This window comes from Poecilia mexicana, unplaced genomic scaffold (genome assembly GCF_051168715.1).
Source record: "Poecilia mexicana isolate PSO_F unplaced genomic scaffold, ASM5116871v1 scaffold_4, whole genome shotgun sequence".
Lineage (NCBI taxonomy): Eukaryota > Metazoa > Chordata > Actinopteri > Cyprinodontiformes > Poeciliidae > Poecilia > Poecilia mexicana.
The window spans coordinates 21435176-21461001 of record NW_028263373.1 but is presented as its reverse complement, the minus strand read 5'-3'; the positions used below and the strand labels follow the sequence as shown (position 1 = coordinate 21461001).

At 37.5% G+C, this 25826-nt stretch overlaps 1 protein-coding gene across 2 annotated transcripts in view; it reads right to left on the bottom strand.

Moving 5' to 3' along the window:
* Nucleotides 1-25826, bottom strand: part of arid3a (AT-rich interaction domain 3A) — a 75174-nt gene that overhangs the window by 7279 nt on the left and 42069 nt on the right. The window contains exons 4-8 of one of the 2 annotated variants that reach the window (XM_014990924.2): nucleotides 7073-7145; nucleotides 4786-4969; nucleotides 3378-3625; nucleotides 1849-2142; nucleotides 173-262 (exon numbers count right to left, since the gene is read on the bottom strand). In XM_014990924.2, the coding sequence (XP_014846410.2) occupies nucleotides 173-262; nucleotides 1849-2142; nucleotides 3378-3625; nucleotides 4786-4969; nucleotides 7073-7145 (889 nt within the window). The remainder of the gene's footprint in view (nucleotides 1-172; nucleotides 263-1848; nucleotides 2143-3377; nucleotides 3626-4785; nucleotides 4970-7072; nucleotides 7146-25826) is intronic. The other variant, XM_014990925.2, reaches the window with a different exon arrangement.

The following is a 25826-nucleotide window of genomic DNA, read 5'->3' as shown; positions in this document are numbered from 1 at the left end:
GGATTGAGTCTCTTAACATCCATCAATCTGAATACATGGAAGGTGAAGGCTTGCAAAGAGAAGACAACATATACATTTTCTCCCAAGTGAATATCAAATTAAGAGGGGGGGTAATGACAGAGGAAGGAAGTGATGCGCTGTACTTCCTGTACGAAATCACAGAGGTACTCACCAGTGTATACCACTCCATTGAGCTCCACTGACATGCTGATGCTGTTTGTGCCGTTTGTGGTGAGGTTCAGAGCCGACTCTTGCCTGCCATCTGCCAGGAAGACAATACCTTATTTTTTTATAATAATCTTTTGCCCAAACAGTGTTAAAAATCTCACCCAAAAGGCAGAGATAGAGTGGAGTGCACAAGTATTTATCTTGGCAAACACACACATTTTGTGCAATTTGTCTTTTTTTTCTTCTGTTTTTAAATCACCTCTATAAGAACATTTCTGTGAAGTTTTATCGCTTACTGAGAAACGGTTTGCGTGTTCCATCAGATAGTCAGAAACCGAGACGAACCTTCGCTATAAGATCAAAGATGCCGCTTGCACATAACAAAGACAAACACACACATGTAAGGCATGTATGCATGCGTGCCGCTCCTAAAAGCTAAACAGGTCAACATATAGGCCTGCTGTTAGCGCTTTCCTTACTGCTGTGGTTTGTGGTGACAAGAATGTATTGAGATGGCAACTGAAGCACAAAGGGGAAGATGGGTGAAATCTAGAAATTATGCACAATGAAAGGGAGGAAAAAAATGCCAAGGGTGTGCTGCAGTAAAAACTAAACGGCAACCTGTTGTGTGTCTACATCTATGCTTGACATAAAACGCTGTCCAAGATGACCATTTAAGTCATTAAGGTCATTTTAAGTAGGGCTGCAACTAATGACTAATGTCAACCTATCCATTATTCTGACAATCAAAGATTACATATTATACAGATTTTTAATTTTTTTTTTACAATATTGTCTTAAATGTGACCTGTTAGGCTTCCTTCAACAGGTTAGGATAGTCTATAAGCGATGCAAAACATGCTCATTACATTTTATTTGCACGAAATGATTCAAATCAGATTTTCTGCTCAGTTCTGTTTATTTTGAATTTTCAGAATGATCTGTTTTAGGGCGTATTGTCACTTTAAATCCAAATTAGCTGCTGGCCATGCCCCCAACTCAACGTTCACATTCACACATGAAAATGGCTGGAAACGTATGTGCAATTACACAGCTATACATCTTTGAAAAACATTAGTAGAGCCTCCTGCACAATCAACAAGAACGCAACAAGTGGTTTCTGGATGGCAAGTCAACAACAAAACACTCATCTTTTCCAGCAGCCATTGTACAGTGCATACAACAATAAAACCAGCTGACCAAACAAGCTGGAGCTCGGCTGAGGTTGCTAGGTAACGGCGCAGAGCCCGTTTAATATGACCTAACCCTTCGAAAGGTTTTTGAAACGGTTCATTTTTAAACATTATAATATTACCAGAAAACTCCTGGATGTTTTTTTTTGGCTGTTTTTAGAAGCAGTTGAGATCCAAATTGAAGTACAAAAACATGCAAAATGTTAATTTTGTAAAATGCTTGTTGTGCCTATATTTAACTAAAAATGTAAGCAAGCAGAATATAACAATATCAACAAAAATGTTTATACATATTGTTTAATAAACTGTAGTAGTGTGTTTGTTATGAGTTTGTGTAAACATCAGAATTTCCAGAAACTGATGAAAACAAATATTTCTCCCATTATTATTCCGCCATAGTAAATTATTTTGGTAGCATACGTTTACATAATTTAAAAAAAACAACAACATTTGTGCTTGTGAGGAAACGCTGCAGAAGGTTCGGTACCTTGATTGTTGATGCGGATGTTCATGGGTATCTGAGCAGTCATGGCCAGCAGGTTGTGCTGCAGAGCTCTCTGCAGCAGCCGGTGGTGCTCCTCCGCAGGCAGAGCCATCTTCTTCTCCGGAGGCTCACCCGCCTCCAGTTTGTCCCTCAGCTGCTCCAAAGCCGCCACCTGAGCCGCCATGGCCGCCTGGGCCGCCGCCGCCGCCTGCACGGCGGCCACCGAGTGGCCGGGCATGGGACCCACCGGCAGACGAGGAATGCCGACCCCCGGCAGCGGCTGGCTTCCCTCCTCTTCTAGTCCGACAAGGAGAAAATCAGCGTCAGATAAAATCAAATACATTGAAATCAGTCTTTATCAAGCTGCGAGTCCGCAGGCTCCCCCTACTGGTCCACAAGGTACTGCATGCAAACGACCGTTTGTTTGCCGTGACGTCAGCTCAAAGTGCGATGCTACAGCTAGCCTACCAAACGATCGTGGCTAAAAATAATACGAATAAGTGGCTTAAAAACGGGTCACTGAAAAAGAAGAACTAAAGAATTTATTATTATTTATTATGAAGTATTGCTACTTTTACTTGAGTAAAATGTTTGTTGTACTCTACCTACTGAGAATAACTTCACCAAATGAACAAGATTGTTTCAACCAAAAATTCACCAGACACAGACACACACTTGCAGTTTTTGCTAACATTTTTTATATTTAAAAAATTCTGATTTTACTTTGTGATTATGCAGTTTATATAAATCATTTTCATTTCAATTAGTCTTTAAAATATAAACATTTCCACATAACTATATTTCGGTCCATCTGATGGTAAAATTTTTAAATATTAAATGTTGATGTTTTGATTAGTTACTCATCACTCAAGTGGACTTTTTTCTTTTTTTAAATTTTTTTTTACCAAATACATTTTTACTTTTAATTGAGTAGAAGGATATTAAGGTACAGTGCTACCCTTACATTCTGAAGCTGGAATAATGTGAATAATGATCCAACTGACTGGTCCAAAAATAAAACACTAATTTAACAAAAAAACAAACAAAAAAAAAAAATCATTAACAGTTTAAACCTGTACTTCAATTAAACAGATAAGACATTGAGTCATTAAGAATAACATATTTATTACATTGAAACATTAAATTAATTCAAACATATTGTGCGTAAATGACTTTCTTGCTCAAATTAAATATATGATGTTAGAGAAAAACATGTAAAGATTTTATTGCTAAATTTTTTGGCATTTAGAAAAAAGAAATAATTTTGTTGAATCTAAATGACATGAAATAAAAAAAGGTTAGTCTGATTTAACTTCAGTCAGTGAGAAAAAAAGGATTTTTATTAGGTAAAAAATGCTTTCCAAATTTAGACTTTTAATCAAACGTTGAATTGCACTTTCTTACAAAAATCAAACACTTCCAAGGATTTTAACCTTGCAAACCTTGAAAACACTTACTTTAAATTCAAGCATTTGCAAGGATTATAAAAACAAGCCATTTAAGTTTTACCTCCTACAACCAACAGTTCCCACCTTTCTTAATCTTCTGCATGGGGGCGAGCGAGGCGCCGTTGGTTCCCACCGTCAAGCCCACGTTCGGCGTAGAGACTTTAGGTGAGGACAGCATGGTTGGCGTCCCGTTGGGGGAGTAGGTGAAGAGCGAGCTGCCGAAGCTCTGCCGTCGTCCTTCCCGCCGATTGCTGTCGATGGCCGCCTGCAGCTCGTTGGGGTTGCTCAGACCTCTCTTATCACATTCATATGGGTACAGGTACTTCATGTATCTGGAATTAATGGATGTAAATGATTCTTTTATGAACATTAAGTGATGCTTTACTTCAAAATTCAATGTACCTTTTGGGGAATTTTGTGTCAAAGAGCAACATAAAGTAGTGGAATGAAGCTCAGGTTGTTGATTTTTTAAAATATTTTTCAAATATTCTTAGAGCTACACCAGATCTGAGAAGGTCCAGATGTTAAAAAAGCAGAATAATTGTCCCTATTTTTTTAATTCAACAAGTTTTTATCTCAGCAACTAATTCCATGAGCTTTTAATTGGCTTATTATATTTTTCCCTTAAGTCACTATTTATTTCTTTGAGTTACCTTATAACTATTCTTGCCACAATAACAAATTTTGCTAGATGACAAATTGTCCCAGAAATTATTGAGATAAACGATAATATTGTTGTTTTGATACAATTTTCAATTAATAAAAGGATAATGGCATAACAATGCAAGTTTGTCCTCTGAAAAACTAATAAATTTTAATTTTGTACTAACAATCCAATAAATACCCCCCCCCCAAAAAAAAAATCCAAAAACAAAAAATAAGATGAAAATAAAAACTGAAACCATCAATAAAATGAATGATGAAGTCTAAACTAAAATTGTCTTTCATGTTAATCATCAGAATGTAAATTAATGCCTCATTTTTCTGACTTTTAGCTATAAATCAAAATGAAAAAACATGCATTATTTCCCTTCCAATTCAACACTACGCTCCAGTTTGTGTTGTTCTACCACTTAAAATCCCAATGAAGCACATTAAAATTTCAGGTTGAGCTAAAATCAAGATCAGGAGGAATAAAAAACGTAAATACAACACGAGCCTCCTTCCTGGGAGAGCAGATCAGGATGATCTTTTGCTAGCTGGGAGCGAGGAGCTCCAACTAGAACCAACTACAGGAAATTACTTCAACGCAGGAGTTAATTTGAAAAACAAAGCGGCTGTTGACATTTGATCTGTGCCATCTCCGACGCTGTGAAGCACCGACCAGAGCAGGGATTAAGGGATTAAAGCTGCGACAGTTAAGGCACTGTTTAGTCATGAGAAAAGCTGACTTAGCTGCGTCTGTCACCACTGGAAGGGTGAATCCAAATATGCCAAACACAACAACAGCACAGGCGGGTAGCTGTGAGAGGAAACAGAAACGTGCACTGACTGTGTGCGGAGGGTGAAGGCTGCACTGGTGATTGAGGTAGGCAGGTTAAGTCCCTTGGTAATCTCCCTCCACAGTTTCTTGTTGATGACCTCCACCAAGCCGCCTTTCTCTGTCACCAGCTTGTAGAGCATGTAGAGGTCCAGGACCTGCTTGGCCATGATGGGAATACGGTTCACAGGGGTTCCTGGTTCACACACACACAGGAGAAACATCAACAGGTTACAAGGTTGCACAGCCATTTAATGTTGTGTGAATTATATTTGAGTTGCACGTTGGAGATGCCTGTAGTTTGCTTCTAAACCTCGGAAAAAAAGTAGGGCTGAAAGGATTAATCACGATTATTTGTTTATTAAAATAATCGTCAACTAATGTAGTAATCGATTAATCGCTAACCGGAGTGTAGAGACTCAAAAAGTCTCTTTCTTGAAAGAACAACATTTTCAGTAATTAAGCAAAAACTGTGCAGATAATATGTACATTTCGGATTTGTGATGTCTGTAAAAGTAAAAATTCCTCAAGTGGCAAAGTTTTAGCTTCACGTGGTTCAAATTCTGTAAAAAAAAACTAACAAAATTATGTAAAATAAAGCAACTTTTTTAAAATTTACAACAGCAATTATTAATCGGATAATCCAGAAAAGAGAGAAAAGGATCAGCTCTACATGTATTGATGTTAAATCAAGCAGAAAGTGTTGAGCTTTCTCACATGTTGATGTTATAAAAGCTCTTTTAGCCAAAGATTTAGCTCCAATATCTTTGCAAAAAATGATCAAATGTTCACAAAAGGAAAACCATAGTCCTACATTTTAAGCAATAAAATATTTATTTTCTTCTGTATAAAGGAAATAAATTATATGTTTATTTGCATTTTCAATGCGACTATTTCTAATATTGCACAAGAAAGGCTTAAATGAAAAATGTGCAGAATATGTAATTTTATATCTGATTAATCATCAAAATAATAAACAGAATAAACAATTACTAAACTAATTATTAGTTGCAGCCCAGGAAGAAAGTATTTTTATATGAATCGGGTCAAAACAATAACCATTTGTTGCAAAACGATGACAAGAACCATTTATTGAAATGAAGCTAATATTTTCAAACACCTCGTTTCCACTGAGCGTTGAACTGGATTAGTGTTTGTGGGCAAAGATGCACTAATAGAGCAAAACAGAACATTTAAATAAAAGTCTTTACCTTAGACTCTCAAATACTATTAGTTTATAAATCACTGAACATCTTAGCACTAAAATACATTATTATTGTTGTGTCCAGACATTTCAGGTCTTCTGGTTTTGGTCTGAATCCCCAGAACCAGAACCAAACATGGAGAAGCAGCATTCAGCTTCTATGCACCACAAATCTGGAACAAATTTCCATAAAACTACAAAACAGCTGAAACACTGCCTTTAAATCCAACCTAAAATCAAATTTGTTTAGCTCTTCCTTTGATTAATAGTAACTGGAACCTCGTTTGTTTGAGTCTGGATGAATTTTTCCACAGCAATGCGAAGTTTTGTGTTGCGTTTTCATCGTGTGAAGCACTTTGAGCTGCTTTGTTGCTGAAATATGCTGCACAGACAAACTTAACCAGTTACCTGTGTTTGTTTATATTATCTCAAGTCATAACCAGAACTAAAAACAAACAGGTGAAAATATAAAACAGTCATCTTTGCAACACAAGTTAACTTGAATATGAGAAGTAATGCCTCAGTTATCAGAGTGGCCTACAGATGGCGCTCACAGATCCCAAGAGGGGACTTGGCAGACCCACCCACAGGCTGTGGGTGACACTGTAAATAGCTTGTTCTGGTTGTTCAGTTGTGACCACATGTCTGTTGTCTCCCATGTCAGCCATTTCTCCCCCCGCCCCGATGTGATAACACGCCCTGAGCCCACCTGTGACTCCAGCAGCGGCTCTGCAGAGCAAAGTCAAACGGCTGCAGCTTTTAGCTGCTCACAAACGATGAACGAAGTGTCCAAACAGGGAGAACTGAAGTGCAAAGTGTTGGAGAAGTGCTCAGGACTGGATAAAACGGCTAATTCATCCCCAGGCTTTTATACGGTTACAGACTGCAGTGTGACCGTGAAGCAATTATCTCTGAAATGAATCACGACCCCACCCAGAACAGTGAAAGCCGAGAAGATGGGGGAGGGTGATCGTCGTCCTCTCTATAAAATAATTAGAAGCTGCCTGTGGCACCGGCTAGTAATAAAGCCGGGAGATTTGATGAAGAAATGTAATGGTTGTAATGGATACGCAGAGCAGACACACGGACACTCACCTCGCTTCTGCATGAAACTGAAGAGGTCGTCGAGAAACTCTTTTCTTTTTGGGTCCCCGTCGAGTTCGTAGAGCTGTGGAAACAGAAAGGAGAGAAAAATGAAGGGAAAAGTTTTATTTTTTTATGTTAGATGTCATAAAACATCCAATTAAAGATGGCAGCTCTTTTCCTACAACCATCAGGAACATAACTTTAAGTTATATTAAAACAAAAACACAAATTAAAGCCACAACCACTAAATCATATGGAAGATGGCACCATAGTGACTCCGTCTGATGGCCTGCTACTAACTTTAACTCTAGATCAGAGGTGTACAAACTTTTTGTGGTGCTAAATTGTCAGCTCAAAAATACTCACTGGCCAAAAAATATCATTTTTAAAATTAAAATTAACTAAAATGTTGCATTTTTCTTACTCAAAAGTAAACTAACCATGAAATATTTAAATTAAACAAATAAACAAATCAGTTTTTCTTTTCTAGGAATGGGATCATAGATCCAAAACTTCAAAAAACAATTAAAACGGGATCTTCATTTGAAAACGTTTCTCGTTTTTAACCAAGTTTTAATACACCAATTAAAAGCACCAAGGTGTACTTTAGAGTATAAGTCAAAGGTTTCCAGTTAAGAAAACCAGGAAGTTTGGAAAAGATGATCACTTTGTGATGCATCTAACATTTTTGCAAGTCAATTTTAATTTAAAAGTCATGGTTTTGTCCTAATTTATTCTTTAATCCTTATTATTGGGGCTAACAAATTCAGACCAAAACCAGCAAACGCTGGAGTTCTTGTGTAAAAACGTAAAAAGTTGATTGGGTTAACCATCACAATGCTGGTCAGAACTGGAGCACAAACACCAAGGTGCCTAAAATGCAGACATAATTCGCAGCTTTTAATTTAGAGCACCAGTCTTTATTTAATATCACAACTGTTTATGTGTGATATAACATTGCACTGTGATGATTCAGAATAGAGAGCTTTTAAATGTCTTTGTTTGGGGCCGGTTTTTTAAGTCTCTGAGGTACTTCAGACTGACAACATTTGTTCTGACTCTCTCCTCCTCGTTGGTTTATCTGCCATTTAAATATTTACTTTATGATCTCATATTTAAGCTTTGCTGTCTCTACTTTGGTTCTGTGGTCGTGTTATGCTTGAGTTCAGCCATCCAGACTCATCACCCATCGGCGACTTCTTTTACGCTTTTAAAAATGTTTTTCAACTTTAATCATGAAAGTGAACGCATATATTGTGAGGTTAAAAAGAAAAAAAAGATAAGTCAAGAAGAAAATGAATTTAAAAAAAATGAGGAAGACAAGGGGGGCGTCCCAGATGGAAAGTAAAGAAGCGCTGCGGACCAGTGTGGCTTGATGAAATCCTGATGTGGGTCCAGCTGCTGGCAGGGCTCAGGGCTCCGGAAAGTTCAGCGAAAGTGAGCAGTAAAAGTGAGGCGCCCACACTGGGGGGAGTACAGTGGGGACATTCAGCCTGTGGTTGTTGTTTTTTTCCGCTTGCACTGATAGCGAAATATCTTCTTAGAGCATTTTCTATTTATGCCACATGCACACAGTCAATGTGTGAGGGACCAGACTCAAACGAAGACAAAAAATGTTCAAAGTAGGAAACGTCTCGGTTTTAATTCTTCAAAAAATTGTTGACAAAACATTAAGATTTAAAGCAAGAATAAATCAAAGAATAAATAACAAATTTAGATCCAAATTAACTGAGGTCAACTGAACTCTAACTAAACACAAACAAAACTGACCAAACAAAGAACAAAGGCTGCTTAAATAGGGGTGGAGTAACCCAAATCTACCACTTGAGGGAGGTCCGATCTAACAAAAGAACAAATAAATACAAAATTAACTAAAGATTTCTATAAACAAATAAAGCAAAACTAACTAACTTAGCAAACAATAAGTGAATATTTAAGTGACAAAATTAAATAAAAAACTTGAAGTCTCCCTCTTCGGTCTTTCAGAAATTTGTAGATGGTTTGCCCCAGGTTCCTCCACCAGCTGGTTCCTATAAGTGGCACCTCAAACAAAACAAGTATAAATGAACCATTCAGACAGACATTAACTAAAGTGTGCACCCATTAGAAAATATGTCTAAATGAAATAAATTATACTAATAAAGAAATAAATACTAACACTATGTGGTGGTGGTAGGAGCATCCATCACACAATGCAAACATTTAGGTTCTGTGAAAGCGTGACTCTCTTCACACTTCAGTAAAGGTTTGCAGCGACGAGTCTGCGCCGAATGTTTAGTACCAACAAGATCACACGAGTGTCTGAGCAAGGTCACAGAGTTTCATAAGGTTGTATTGGAAGTAACCGGCTGCGATACACAATGTGCTACCAAGCACTGTCGAACAAAACCACAGAAAATAAAACCCGAGCGTATTATTACTAGACAGGCATCAGCACAGCCCACAGCCTGCAGCAAAGCCTCATGATGCACTTTCCAACCAAGAGCGTTTGATATCACTTCAGGAAATCACTCACCTCAGCTCGGCGCCGACACAAACAGACGAAAAGGACAGAAGCCTTCTGTTGTGCATGACGGTACAATAGCTCTAAAATGATTTTAACTGAATAAAAATAAGAACTAAGCATGCATAAAATAGATTATATTCGACAGAGACCTGGAAAAATCAGATTTATCAACTTTTTCAGTTCAATTAAAGGTAAATAATTTAAAAACTGTATGTTGGAGCGATGAATAGTGACGCACCGATCCATGTTACGATACCGATACATCTGAGCTTTAATATCGAAAAACATTTCTCTTTTTTAAGACAGACATAAAAGTACTGAGTTATAAATGTATGTCTTAACTCTTAGCATCATAAGCTTGGTCAAACATGAAAAAAACAAAACAACTTTAAATAGTTCTGTCGATGCAACTGGGATTATAATAGGCAACAAAAAATTAATAGCAAAGAAACTGAAACGAAAACAATAAGTTGACATGTAAAATAAACTGCAGTAAATCTTATAAATGGTTCAGAAAGTGTGATTCAGACTCGTAAATATAATGTAAAATAAAAAACGAACCATAAAGTTTCTCAGACCTCAAAGCATAGAAGTAGACTGAATAGATCTGCTCTTATGGATCGAGTCACATTACCACTGATGCCGGATCTAGATTTTTTTTTTTGTTCAATTTCAGATATTAATATCAGATTAGAGCATCTCCAGTGACGAAACGCAAAAAAATCTCATTAAGCTCAGTTAAGTTCAGAACTATATTCAATTATTTAATTTCCCCCATGCAACAATAGTTACAATTCTCTGTGTAAATGTAATTAGTGGGGGGGGGGAAAACGATCATTTTCTTGAAAGGCCGTCTCGGAGAAAATGAAAATGAAACGGTTGTGATACGATGGCGACAGCGGTGGTTTGTCACCGCTGAGCTCGTCCCGTTCAGCCCTCATTAGTGACGCCAGGCTGGTGTAGGATGTTATTAGCTGGTGGTCAAGACTGGGAGGAGTGGGGGCTGTGAGGCAGAGGTGGGTGCTGCGGTGGGGGGATGCCACCTAATGTACAAGCCTGCAGAGGGGGGGGGGTTAATTACAGGATGCATGCATTTCGTGAAGTGCCGCACCATAAATCTTAGAAATTACCCCTTACCCAGTTCCCATCCCCCTCATGTTACTTTATTTGCTCCCTGTCCCTTTTTCAGTCTCTCTCTCTCTCTCTCTCTCTCTCTGTGTCTCTCTCTCTCTCTCTCTCTCTCTCTCTCTCTCTCTTTCTCTCTCTCTCTCTCTCGTAATCACACCAATAAATATTTGCCTTGTGGTGTTGCTGCAGCCCACTCCCTCTAATCCACGGGACGTAGTGACAAGAGGATAAGAAATACAAACAGCTATAATATCCCAGAGACCATAATGCCTAAAAACAATCCGGTTATTGTTAACAGTAAAAGGTGTGATTCCCATGTGACGGTTGTCGTTCGCAGCTATTTGGGAAGACATGAGAAGCGTATAGCTGAACGGCAGTGTGTTGATTAGCGTCGGCGTTTCCTCGTCCACTCAACAAGGCTGCTTCATTTTGTAAAGTGTGAACTGTGTTGACGCCATTCTTACTCAAGCATATCCGGTTTCAGGTCTCATTCAGGGTTAACAGGCTCAGGCACAGCACCCTCCTTCATCTGAATGCCTGCAGTTACTTCCTCCATATTTGGCTCATTGACATTTTTCCAACATTTCAAATTGAAAGTGCGTCTCAGAGGTGACACACTTTACCTACGCTGCAAAAACACAAAATCTTATGAAGTATATTTGGTCTAGTTTCTAGAAGACACTTGGAATAAGACCAACTAACTTACAAGTAGCTTTTCAACAATATAGGAGCTTGTTTTAAATCAACAATTTCTTAATATTGATGAAAAAGTGCTAGTCCCACTGGCAGAGTATCTTATTTATAATGAGACATTTTTGCAACTGGTATTTTTGATTAATATTAAGGAGTTGTCAACTTAAAAAAGATTACTTGTAAGTTAGTTTTATCATTTCAAGTGAATTAGTATATTTGCACTAGGAACTAAACCAAAAATACGTGGGAAAATACGTAGAAGTTTTAAATTGGTGTTATTTTTATGAGAAAAAAATAGGAGTTGTTGAGGAAAAACAGTAATTATTATGACCCAATCTGCGGTACTATTGTGTTGTTGAGGTTAGCAGCGTCACGTAATTGTCTAAAAATATTATAATTACAAGATGGGATGAGGTACGCATATCATATGACTGTAGGAATAAACTCCATGCTTCGCAGAAGGACCAAATAAATGAACAACTCAGTGCAGCAGAAACATCACATACAAGCAAAGAAAGAAAATGTTGGCTCGTGTAGCGAAGATGAGGAAATAAATTATCTTTTATAGCGCCATCGTTTTTATAGCGCCATCGTTTTTACAGCGTGGAAGAGTTAAAACTTTAATTATGGGCCAATGATTCAGCGGCGAAGAAAATCCCATGCTATTAAATAAGATGTAATTTATTTTAATCAAGTGTGGAGCCAAATCTAACAAAGGATGATTTTAAATGTTGCTATGAATGATCCAAATTAGTGATCCATTACATTTTTCTTCATTGACATGAAACAGACGGCTATTTATTTTATTTACTTGCCACTAAACTGGATGACGGCCCAGGTTTGTCTTGCTGCCACACAGAGAGGAAGATGTCAAAATAAAATTAAAAATATCCCCATAAATCACTGCTGGAGAACTGAAAAGCAGCATGTCTGGGTGTAATACCAGACGAAAACCGCTATAGCCTTTATTCCAGTAAAGAATCACAAATATAGAGTTTGCACAGTGGTGCAGTTGGCTGCACTGTTGCCTTGCAGCAAGAAGGTTCTGGGTTTGAATCCCAGCCTGGTTCTTTCTGCATGAAGTTTAATTTGACTTCCTCTCACAGCCCAAAAACATCACTGTTAGGATATTTGGTGAGTTTTTCTTAGGCATAATTGTGTGTTAGCACAGTTGGAGAGTTGTGTTGTCACTAATTACATTACATGAGCGACTTTTTGGAGAAGTTTTACTTTTAGGAGTATTTTTTTTTTTACTATGCTGCACTTTTTACTTCAGCTCGAGTAATTTTATTTTGAAATATCGACACTTTTACTTCACTGAATGAAGAACAAACATGTTTTAACCAAAAATACACCAGGCAGACACACACCTGCAGTTTGTTAATGTTGCATATATTGAAAGAAATTGATTTATAAAAATGTCTCTTTTGTCTGATTTCATTTCATAATTATGCTATTTATATTGGTTGTTCTAATTTTGATCTTTTAATACCAAAATTTGCACATAACTTTATATTTTGGTCTGTCTGATGATGTAATTTTTAAATATTAAAGACTGAAGTTTTGATTAGTTGCTCAGTAGCTAACTTTTTGACATACTTTTTTACTCTTCCTTGAGTGACTTCTTGAGTAATTTTTACCTTCACTTGAGTAAAAATATGTTGAATTTATCCATGTCTTTCCACTTTCACAGCAGTCTGAATGACCTGATTCTGATCTTTTCCTCCCATCAAAAGTATGCAACTTGTGTTTCTTCCAAATGTGGTACTAATTTGGAAATGTATCCAAGAGTTTTCAAAGTTTCTGCAGTCTGAACGGTCAGTTTTCTGGAGTTTCCAAACTTCCAGACTTCACTTGATAAACATGTTGCAAGTTCAGCAGCGGATTTGTGATGCCATGTGATTATTCCTCCTCTAAAACCTCCAGGAACCTGTTTTAGATGCAAGAACAATCTGAAAATTGGTCGTCACTGTGACTTTTAGATAAAGACTTTTAGATAAAGACTCTAAAATCGTCCTTTAGAAAGCTGTCATCCCCTGATGTAACGCCTATTGGGAGCCAGTAACTGTTCTGCTGGTAATTTTATGAAACAAAGAAACACTTCTTTTTTTAACATTTCCGCAGAGTAATAACTGAATTCATGGGACGTGTTGTTTTAATCAGATCAAGATAATCTAAACAACTCGGGCCGCCCATATCAATGCCTGTAAAAATAACCTCCAGAGGCACCGGACTCGCTCACGATACAAATCTATCATGGGAGAGAGGGCGACTGAGTTCATATTCTTAAAATAAGTCAAAGCAGAACTATGAAGGGATGCAAGGCTGCGCTCAGCAACAGGTATGAGGAAGTATTATTATTAGAAGATATAAATCAAGAAGCCTTTTTAAATGTAATAAAGAGAGGAGTGCCGACAGCTGCACAAGTCCCATTAGAGGTGGCCTATAATGTTCCTTTAACAGTTTGGGATTAGATCTATGAGCGATTAAAAACATGTTGATCACATTTTTTGGACAATGATCTGTTTTAGGGCAGACACTTTAGATGCAAATAAGCTGCTGTTGGCCACGCCCCTCCAAATCAGCTTTTACACTCGCATGTGAAAAAGCTGCAAACAGATTCGGAATTATACAACTGTACATCTTTGAAAAGCATTAGTTGAGCCTCTTGCATAACTGACAACAATGCAGCAAGTGATTTATGTATCGTAAGCCAACAACAAAACACTTGTCTTTTCCAGCTGCCATTGTACAGCGTTCATTTTGTATCCTACATCTTTGAAAAGCAGAAGCGGAGCCTCCTGCACATTCAACAAGAATGCAGCTAGTGGTTTCTGGATGGTGAATCAACAACAAAACACTTGTGTTTTCCAGCAGCCATTGTACAGCGTAAAACCAGCTAACCAAATGTGCCGGAACTCAGTTTGAGTTGCTAGGTAACAGGCTGAGTTGGGTTGCTCTGTAACAACACAGTGCCCATCGAATGTGACTGAACATTTTTGAAACGGCTCGTTTTCCAGACACCAAAATATGTTATTTCCAAAACAAAACAAAAAGAAAACATCTGGGTGTTTTTGAGACCTACATAAAAGCATAAAGGTTAGAATTTTGCTAGACAGGTTTCCTATAAAAGCCGTCGAGAAGCTTCAGATTTTGAGATCGTTGTGGAGTAAACTAGATGAACCCGATGTGACACTGACTGAACAGGAGCGTAAAGCAGCCAGTCGGGATTCTGTCAAACTGGCAGGGCTGCTATCACGATCACACCACACCCCTCGCTGTATAGCATTGTTAGCTTCCCACATACACAGCATGTATCTGTCCATCTGTATCTGCTTTCGTTTTTCACTCCTTGCTGTGTCTCCATTTGTCCTCCGTCTCCTATCAGCTTCGCTCTCTTTGTCTCCGGCCCTTTATCAGTCCCAGGTATATAATCCCTGTGTACATTACAACCCCACCAGTACCACCACAGTTACCACCCACCAACACCAGTTTTATCAGGCGGACGCGGGTGTGGCTGCGGTAGGTTTTCCATGTCTCTGTAGTAAGTGAGCTGAGACGGGGGGATTTAAGCTCTACTTGTCAGATATACAATAAGAAACTAGATAAATGACAAGAAACTGGGCCGACTGGTAACGCACGGTCCACACACCTTGATCAGAATGAAAAGAAAAAAAAAACAGCTCTGCACTTTTAACCTTTACTTCACAAAAACAAAGATAAAGACTCTAAATCATATGATCTGGTGAGAAGTTAAATAGATCAACTCAAAATTACCACCAACAGCAGATATGTGTTATGATGACAGAGCAAAGTTAATCCAGCCAGACTTCAGATTTCACAACTTCTGATAAATAATCATTTGGTGTCTGTTGTCTGATAGTTTGGGAGCGTATGTAGGTCAGCGACTGAACGTCTGCAGATAAATTATAAACAGGCCTTATTCTGCAAACAATCAGTAACCAAAGATCAGCCTTTACGGCCTCAAAGGCAGCAGCAGTAGGTAACAAAATGTGTGTGTGTGTGTGTGTGTGTGTGTGTGTGTGTGTGTGTGTGTGTGTGTGTGTGTGTGTGTGTGTGTGTGTGTGTGTGTGAGCGAGGGAGTTTGGGGGAGGGTCAGTCAGCCCATTAATGCAAATGGCTGTCAGTGGTGCTGGCGGTAGTGTCACGTAGCACACAATGGAGCCTCTGCAGCTGAAAACCAAAGCCGAGAGAAGACCCCGGTATCACCTACATGCTCCCTCACACCTGGCTCTTAGAAAGGCCCACATCCACAGTCATGAGTCTGTTTAGGTTTCTCATTGCTCATTTACAAGTCTGACCTACATTCTGCTGCTTTTAAAAGGGGATAAATCTTTGTAGTTTTCCAGCAGCTAAAAAGGTTTAAAGAGTTGTACCAGCAGAGCTAATGATTATCAAACTAGAAATGCAATTAAAGGTGGAGTTTAAAGAAGTCGGCCTTATGTGGAGCTATGTTCACTCTACCAAAAAAAGTATAGGAGACACCTCAGAAGATTGAGTTTCAAACAGCTTTAAGAAGGTATTTATAATAAACTAAAACTATCCTGAATGATGATTCTTAATCTTATGTTTGTTTTTCCATCTGGACGCAGATATTTAAATATCATTTCACTTTATTCTATTTTTAGTTTTTAATCTTGTCCTCGTGAGGATGTTGTTTTTTATGGGTTTTAATAGCGCCATGCCATTTTGAATTACAACTAACTTTTCAGCAAGTCATAAAATCTTATTTTGAGTCAGTAATTATTAAATATAGATTACAAGTACTAGGTTATTTCACTTATAATATGGGGAATATCTGCCAGTGCAACTAGTACATTTTAATCTACATTCAGAAATTAATTATGCAATGCAAGCTCCTATGTCTTACAACTAGAAACTAGACAAAAATTGTTGGTAAGATTTGGTGATTTTGCAGTTGAACGGCATTATATTTGTAGCCAATTTCATTGACCGACTGCAGAAAAACATCTGATTCAGTAATGGCACGGAGATAACCCCTCCGTCCACCGTGTCCACTCGTCCTCTACCTGAAAGGAGACGCTTTAAACGCAGCGATCAGATCACCTTTCACCCAATACACTGACAGCAGTTTCAAAACATCCTATTAATCCACGTCCTTCAGGTGATTCTCTCTTAGGAAAGAGCTCAGTATGAACTTGTTTTCTTCATTCGGCCCCGCCTGAGTGGAATGGGAAAAATGCCGCTGCCTGTCGCCATAGGTTGTGTTTAGGCGTGACTGAATCAGATTAAGTTCACTAACCGGTCAGGTTAAGAGGAAAAGGAATAAAAAATAAAAGTAGATGATAGATGGGTGTGTCCCATTGAGCAGATAACTTTGACAGTGGAGAAATGAGAGCGACGGGGGTGAGGTGCACACATGATCAGCCGTATTCAAACGCTGCATTGTTCCAGGCTGGAGCCCCTTTGCAACTGTCATTAATGTACAGAGCAAACACAACTGGTCAGACAGGATCGCTTCACCAAAATAATCTTTTTTTTCCTTTTACAGGATTGTGCAGAGATGTTTACGACCCAAAGCAACATGCAGAGCCTGTGTGCTTCTCCATACAGTGAATAAACAGGTGCTTCACATAAAATAAATGTAAATGAATGAGGAACACATTAAGTTAGTTCTTTGTTACAAAATGTCCTTCAGTTTTTTTAATGCTTGAGTTTGTTTCCGCCATTTCTGCCCAACGGGGAAAGATTATTTTAAAGCATTCACACTGACAAATATTTTCATATTCATATGAATCAGTTTGACTTTTTTCTGCTATTGCCAGTTGTGTGATATCTTGAACCAACTAATAAACTTTTTTTTTTTACGTATATTTAATGTAAATGTGTATGCATGTATGTGGAAAGTAGATATGCTTCTTTTTGTAGACTGCTTAGCCTCTTGGCTTCAGTCTATTCCTTTTTTGGTAAAATACTGGTTTGAAAAATAAAGTTCTTCAACAAATATCCAGCATTTCCTACGCTGGAAATTAACATTTTTATTTTGATCCAACCTCACCGATTAGTAAGAGACTATAAAGTTTATTGTTTGCTCTGAAAACAAATACATTTCTCGAGGCCTTCCTCTTTTCGCCCATTTTCTTCATTGTTCAGGACTTTGCATGCAACACATTTTTCAATCAATGACCAGCTAGTTAAACAAAATAAGCAGAACTGCGACTGAACAGTCTGCCTGTGCATTTATGGTGGTTTCTTTGTTTTTTAGACAACAGAGTTTAAAGATAAATGCACATATAAATAAATGTTTCTCAACCAGATGGCTCCGTGGGTACTTCACTTCAAATAGGAATAACTCTGAACACAAAAGGGTGATTCTCACGAACCCAGTCATTTGAATGTCTAAGAAGATTTTAAAGTCATACTCATGAAAATTAAAAATAATTCACTTTTATTTGAACAATCATCATTTCTAATATTTGGCACAGTTAATTGTTAGTTACCAAAATATTTTTTTAAATGTTTTTTAACTAATTTTAGAGTCAGAAATTCATTACCGTAATGCGTCCACAGTAAAAAAAAATGCTTTCACCTCAATTTATCATTGTAATTATTCAAGCTGGTTTATAAAAAAATACTACCAACTTGTGTAAAATAATGTAAACTAGCTCAATATTGTGATATCTAATGATTTCCTATTAAATAATAAAATATATTTTAATAAAAGTGAGTGTCCAGAGGTGCAAAACTCATTACCGTAGCACCTTGTTCGAAGTCCTGTTAAATTTATAGAATTTTTTAAAATTGAGTTATTTTGACCCATAATGTACCACAAAGAAGAGAAGACAAAATATGGCTAAAAAATAAGATTGTTCGACATATTTTGATTATGATAATTGTTATGTTTCTCCTTGCATACGCCTATTCGCACACCACAGCCGATCATTACCGTAATGTGCATTACCTCATGTGCTTAAAAAGTAAATGATTAGATATTTTTCTGTAGAGAAGATATCAGGGAATTTGTATTGTAGGTGAAAAAATTTTAGCTGACTCACCATGGCATGCTACCATTTTAAGCTATCTCATGCGAATTTCACTCATTACCGTAATGCACAACTTTCATTACCGCGCAATTTTAGACCTGTTGCGGTAATGAAAAACAAGATTACGGTGATGAACAGTGTCTTTTTGAAATGAAAAAATAGATAAATACATAGTGCATTTAAACTTTAATACTCCTTATTGTTTTTTTTACACAATTACAGCAGTTTTTTATTTACTTCCTACTTATGAAAAATGGTTATACTATTTTATGGCAACAAATATTAATTACCTAATGTGAAGGGAAAAAGGAAGTAGTGCTGGATATCAATTAAAATTTCCAAAAATGCTTAGATTCAGAGGGACCCATTTCAACTCATGATCCAATTTGATGGTTTTTCGATTCAGTTAAGGATATTCCGCTATCAAAATTTTACTTGGAAGGTGAATGAGTGAAAGAAGATGTATACTGGGGGCAGTTCTCCTGGACTGGCAGCCCGGGGGGGTGGTCCACCTACAGAGTATGCTCCAACTACAGAGGGTTCTTAGGCCTCCCTGGTAATGTCTATTCTGTGGTTCTGGATTAGTCGAATCTAAGCTTCAGGAAGAGCAGTGTGGGTTTTGTCTTGGTCGTGGAACACTAGACCAGCTCTACACCCTCAGCAGGTCCTGGAGGGTCCGTGGAAGTTCGCCCAATCAATCTACATGCGTATTGTGAACTTGGAAAAGGTGTTCGACCGTGTCCTTCAGGGAGCCCTGTAGGGGCTGACAGTAAGTCGGGCTGGTTTCCGGTGAGAGTTGGACTCCGCCAAGGCTGCCCTTTGTCATCGATTCTGTTCATTACTTTCATGGACAGAATTTCTAAATGCAGCCAAGATGTGGAGGGGGTCCGTTTTGGTGGCCTTAGGATCGCATCTCTGCTTTTTGCAGATGATGTGGTCCTGTTGGCTTCATCAGGTCATGATCTACAGGTTTAGTTCTCAGTATATCTGTAGTCATGGATGGGAAAATGGAGTGAGAAATTGACAGGTGGATTGGTGCAGCGTCCACAGTGAAGCATATACTGCTTTTCATTGTAAGCAGTAATGGCTTTCCATTATGGTTCAGCAATATGCAACATTTTCTCAGTTGCACTGGTCTGCCCTGGTGAAGAGAGAGCTGAGTCAAAAGACAAAGCTCTCAATTTACTGGCCAATCTACAACCCTTCCCTCATTTATGGGCATGAGATTTGGGTCATCACCAAAAGAACAAGATCACAGCTACAAGAGGCTAAAATGTTTTTTCTCTGAGCTCTCCTGTAGAGACAAGGTGAGGAGCTTGGTCATCTGGGAGGGACTCAGAGTAGAGCCACTGCTCCTCCACATTGAGAGGAGCCAGTTGAGGTGGCTTGGGCATCTGGTGAGGATGCCCGAGCCACCTCAATAAATAAATCACCCTTACATAAAAATAAATGAATAAAAATTAAAAAAACACCCAGTGAAGGACATAGCCTATTATCCAGGTCTGTGTAATATCGATTTTTGCGATATATATCAATATTTTCTTTCCTAGAAAAAAATCGATATAGTAATGCAAGTATTGTAACATCCAACTGTCATCTTGTTCACTCACTGCTTGCTTCGCCAGGAGAGTGATTAGGTCATCAGGCTTAGAGTGATTCCTTCAGATGTTAAGTGTCAAGGTTAAAAAGGTATCAAACTATTCAGAGCAGGGTACTTGGTGCACTTTATTTACTTCACAAATGCATGTAAGCTACAGTTTGTACTGTTTCTATTAAAAGAAACATGTCTTCTCACCACTTCTTTGATTCATTTTGTCCAGCTGTTGACTTTAAGTCTGTGTCCATGTCCAACTAGAGCCAGGTATTGTGTAGTTGGTGCTTTTAATCAGTTTTCAGTTAAATTAATTCAATCCAACTCTAAGTCACAAAATGTCACCAAAATCACTCTGTCCCTCTAAAATCTTTCAGAAAATTGCAAAAGTGTATTGAATTGTATTGTTTGCTGAATATCGCAATATATATGGTATCGTGAGCAGAATATCGTGTATTGTATTGTATCGTGAGATTATTGAATCACTACAGCCCTACTATTCCTGAGGATTGATGAATTCGTCCAATTGCCCAACCTTACATTCCAAGCAATAAGCAGAGATGAAAAAAAGTCAGTTGTGGGTTTGTTTCCATGGCTCAATGTTGGTAAAATGTTTAATTTGCAGATGTATGTTTTGTTACATGCCATTTTATTATTTATGTGTAGTTAAATGTTAGTGTAATTATAAAGTGTTCATTACCGAAACATTCTTATTCATTACCGACATACGTTTTTTCATTACCGCTATGCTCATTTTATGATAATTTATTTAGATTAGATAAAAGAATTACATGAACTTTTTAATTCCTCAATGAAATGGTCACACTCTTTTATATTATGGTTGTGTTGTTTTTTCAATTTAATGATTTAACACAAAATTAGAACAAAAATAGATTTTAAAATTGTATTCATGTTACGGTAATGAAATAATTGTTTACATTAAAATAATAAATTTTGTTATTAATGACTATTCTTTGTTGGTACCTTCTCCTTTGTGGACACTGAAGTCCATGGTGTCCAAAAAAAGTGGAAAAATGTTTTTGTGGTTTCATATTTCTTCATCAAAATTGTGTTACGGTAATGAATTTATTTCTTCAAAGTCAGACTAAAATGTCTAAAAATACCTTTAAAAATATGCATAGAGGTTATAATTTTACATTGAAAGATAAAATTAGATTCTATTTTATAAAGAAGGTGTGTTTTTGTGTGCATACAATGCATTTTTATTTTTGTTGTAAGTTGTACCATGTTCGTGAGAATCACCCAAAAGATGTCTGAGCCATGCGGAAAGTATGGATAAGAGATATTTCAAATGTTACGAGTCTAAAATGTTTATAAAATGTCAGCTGACAGGTTAAAGGAGGCTTGAAAAGCCCTGATTCTTCTTTTAGAGAAACAAAATTAACATTTGATATAAATGTTTAAAAGTTTCTTGGTAGATTTATTTCAACAGACGACGTCAAATTTGTATTTTACAGCAATTATAATACAGAAAATGTATTTCCGCAGAACTATTTTAATAACACATAAGACTGAATTAAAGGAAATGTTGCACATTTCACAGTTTCCCAGCAGATGATGACCGACGCCCTTCACAAGGTTAAGCCACAAAATGCCATAGTTAAGGAAGTTACTGTGATGTGTTCAAGAATATTAATGGAAAGTTGAATAATTGATTATTTTATTCTGATGATTTGTTGATTAACTGGATTTAAAAAATGGGAAAATTCTGCAGATTTTTAAATCCAATATTATAAATACTTTAAAAGATGCAAATAAATTATTCAGTTCCTTTTATAAATAAGAAAATAAACATTTTAGTGCCTAAAATGCAATAGTGTGGAGTTCATTTACTCCACACTAGCAAAGGAAGCATCAAACTTCTAACATCAACATGTGAACAGTTCAGTTCTTTCTGCTCAACTTATCAATAATCAATTTTTTGATTAACCAATTAATAATTTAATACCAAAAGTGCTTAATAGATTTTTTTAAACAAAATTTGAAGCTAAAGCTCCCACTTAAGGATTTCTAGGTAACACATATTTGCAGAAAATAAGTTTTTTAATCTACTTAAACACAAATTGCATCTATTTTTGCACAGTTTTGGTTTAATTACTGCTCTATGTGTGTTGTTTTTTAGCAAATGGATGGTTTTGAGTCTGTATGTTTCAGTTAATGATTAATTAATTACCAAATTACTTGGCAATTATTCCAGTGATTAACTAATCCAAATAATTGTAAAAATAACATTTGTGTGTTTTGGTTGGTTGATGTCTGATGAGGATGGATCACCTTAACAAAAAGCTGAAATCCACAATAATTAACAGAAAAAATTAATATCTCTCTCTGTGTAATCGTTTATGAAATATGTGAGTTTTACTTTTAGCACAGAATTACTGAAATAAATCAACTTTTAAGCTAATTTATTTTATTTTAGCTGTGAAAAGTAGCTAAAAAAAACAACGTAAATGGCTTCCATAAGCCACCACTTTTAACGAATCCGTCTTCATCTTCTTCAAGCCCGTTGCCTGGGTCCCATCCCCCCCAAACAGAAACACAATTAACAGGAAAACCAGAGCTGCCACACTTCTGGGGCTCTGAATATTGCTTTATCGACCAGGCAGGACCGAAGACATCATAATCACAAGTGACCGGCTGACCCCGTGAATTAAACTACATCGACAGAGGAAGAAGAGCCAGCAGCTTTGTCAACACAAGCAGACTCCGCTTGCGACTGACTTTAACTGATGCCGCGTTATCAGCGACCAACATGTTTGCCCACAAAAATGGCAGAAAAGATAAGCAAGTAGGAAGAGAAGAGCAAGAATGAAACAGTTATAGCGCTTGATTAAAACCACAGGTTGGAATGCGCCAATGATGGCACAACACCAAACCAAACCAACAGATTCAGAAATAGCTCCGGGCAAACATTTCCTCCAGCTTGATAACAAACACGGTGCTGTGTATTGCCATTAAATTTAACAGCTTCTCTCTCACTTTAATTGGAGCGAAACATAAACATAAAAATGCGTTATTTAAAAAAAAAAAGAAGACACAAACGGAAGTGAAATAGGTGTGAAAACACCTCTTTCTTTGCAAAGTGAGATGTTGTAGGTCACACCTCAGTTTCTTCTAACTGAGGCCAAAGATTTCCAGGTCGGGATTTCAGAGTTGCGTTCAAAAGCGTAGCGGCGGTGGTTATTTTCAGAGACAAGACTGTGGGAACTGCGTGTTGTAGCAACATTTCACCACATTTTAGTCAGGCTGTTTGGCTAAAACTAAAAACCAAAAAGCTAAATTTCTTCAAGAGCACTTGTATGTAAGGATATAAATCGATACGAGTATACAGGATGGGCCATAAGTTTCCATACACAGGAGAATGTGAAATGTATATTTCTTTTATATTTCAGAAGATGCGTTTGACAAAAGAGCAAAGAATTGAGATTATGCTGATGGCTGGATGAAACTTTAACAGAAAACATGGAATGAGTGTCACACACCACACCAAAACTTATTTTCAAGTCTCAGAAAACTGGACATGTTGCAGATCAACCACAAAGTGAAGCGATTACAGAGTCCCACAAAAACAAAAACGGTTGTCCAATATAAAATGTTTATTTCTTCTATGTGTGGAAACTTATGGCCCTGAATATAGAGACAGAAATGTGATCAATATCAGTAGATATTCACCCAACAATTTCACTGATATCCAGAACCGCGCAGCATTCTGGGGGACGTAGGCTGTAGCCTCTCTCACACTCAGCTAAACATACAGCTACGGAAAAATTAAGAGGCCACTTCAGTTTCTCTGATTTATCTCTTTATAGCTATATGTTTGAGCGCTTTCAGACCTCAAATAATGCAGAGAAAACAAGTCCATATTAATTTAGAAACAACAGTACTAATGTTTTAACCCAGTAGGAGTTCAGAAACAAATATTTGGTGGAACAACCAGGAGGTTTTCAATGGGTTCAGTGCAGTGAGCTCTTAGTTTTTACCAGAGCTGCATATATGTACAATAACCCGGGGTCAGTGATGCATAAAAGGTGCTTCATTATTGTACGTTCTGTGCAAGTAACACACAGCTTCCTTATTTAATGTTTGTAATTTAAATATAAATTTGAATACAAAAGTGATGGGTTGATGTATGTCACTGCCGTGCACAAACCATCATTTTGCATGAAATGCAGAACTTTAACATAATAAACAGATTTTTGCTCAACGAATGTGTGAGTTAAATAAATTATTTTAAGCCTTCTTTCATCAGTGTGTTACATGTTGGATTCATGTTAATGTGTAATTAAAGAAATTTTACGACTCCCTTGCAGTAAATCTGCGACCATCTTTGCGCTCGTGAGCCCCATGTTGAAGACCTCGTCTTTAAAACATCTAAAAACAAAATGCTTAATACATTCAACTTCAGTTCAAATTTATGTAAACAATGTTACATGCTAAAAACATTGTTTTGTACATATGTTTTCTAGAAACTCTGTCTTTGTTGGACCTTTATTGAAACACAGCAAAAATTAAAATTAAAGATTCCTCTCACACACAGAAACAAACATACGCTGAATTTCTGACTATAAACAAGAGAAACATAAAAAAAAACATAATTCTCCACAACAAAGCATGCTGATGTACATCAGTGTTCACATATTTCTTATTATTTTAGCTATTGTTTCACCTGTGAATTAAAAACCATTTCTATTTCTGATGGTAAACTGTTCCAGATATAAAGATTTCTGAATGAGAAACAACATTCATTGAATTATGTTTTGTGTTTTGCAGGTTTGCAGTCTCCATTAACTTCATCTACTTTTACTTGCTTTTAAAAATCAAACTGCTTAATGCGCTTTTCTGAACATTTCAGTACCAGTCGTGCTAATAAATGTGGAGGAAAAAAATGGTAAAAATGAACAGAGGATCACGCGACTCTGCACCAGAACAGGCGCCTCTAAATGATTATAGACAGTCCATTCATTGGACAGGAATCAGGAAAAGCAGCCAGTTTTCCCAGAACCCTGAAAGTCTGATGTATGTTTCTAACCGCGCTGCTAATGAGAAGGATCACAATGATGGATGCCCAAACTGAGCGAGGCGAGGCTCAGCAGAAGGAGGGGAAGTGGGCGTAGCACCAATTTAAGATCACAGAGCGACGTGTGATACCACACACAGCAACAGTCACTCTGTGATAGATAGGGGCTAAAATGGAAGTACTTTATATAAAAAACGTTGATGTTATGGGCCTGTTCTTCCCCTGAAATGACTGAAATGTTCTGATCCAGATAATAATCTAATGAGACTGAGCGAAGCTGAAAGTATTTATTCAGCGCCACCGCAGATGATGTGATAACTTTGTCTGAATGCAGACAGATGGAGACAAAGATAAAGCAGATGAAGTTTCACAAGTTGTTTTAAACGACATTTGGATGCAAACAATGGTAGGAGAAAGTTTTAGTGTTGAGGGATGACGGACGGAGAGGCCAGCGGGTCTACCGGCGACCTTAAAAACATATCTGGCCCACCGAGCGTCGCGCAGGGCAGATAGCCGTCCGTGGGCCCCAGCAGAGAGGGAACTGCAGGGCCTCCAGACTACATGCAGACAGAAATATGACCCACAGCAACCTCTGGGTTTTTCTTTTCCACGCAGCAGAGGAATCCATCTTCCTGTTTAAACATTTATGCATCTGACTTTTAGTGGAGTTTGAAACGTACACAGTGCGTCCGTGTTTGTAAGCAAGCCTGATCCTGTTTGTACAACGGCTCAGGGACTTCCACTGTGTTTACATGTTCCTTAAGCATGGTGGATCTTATTCA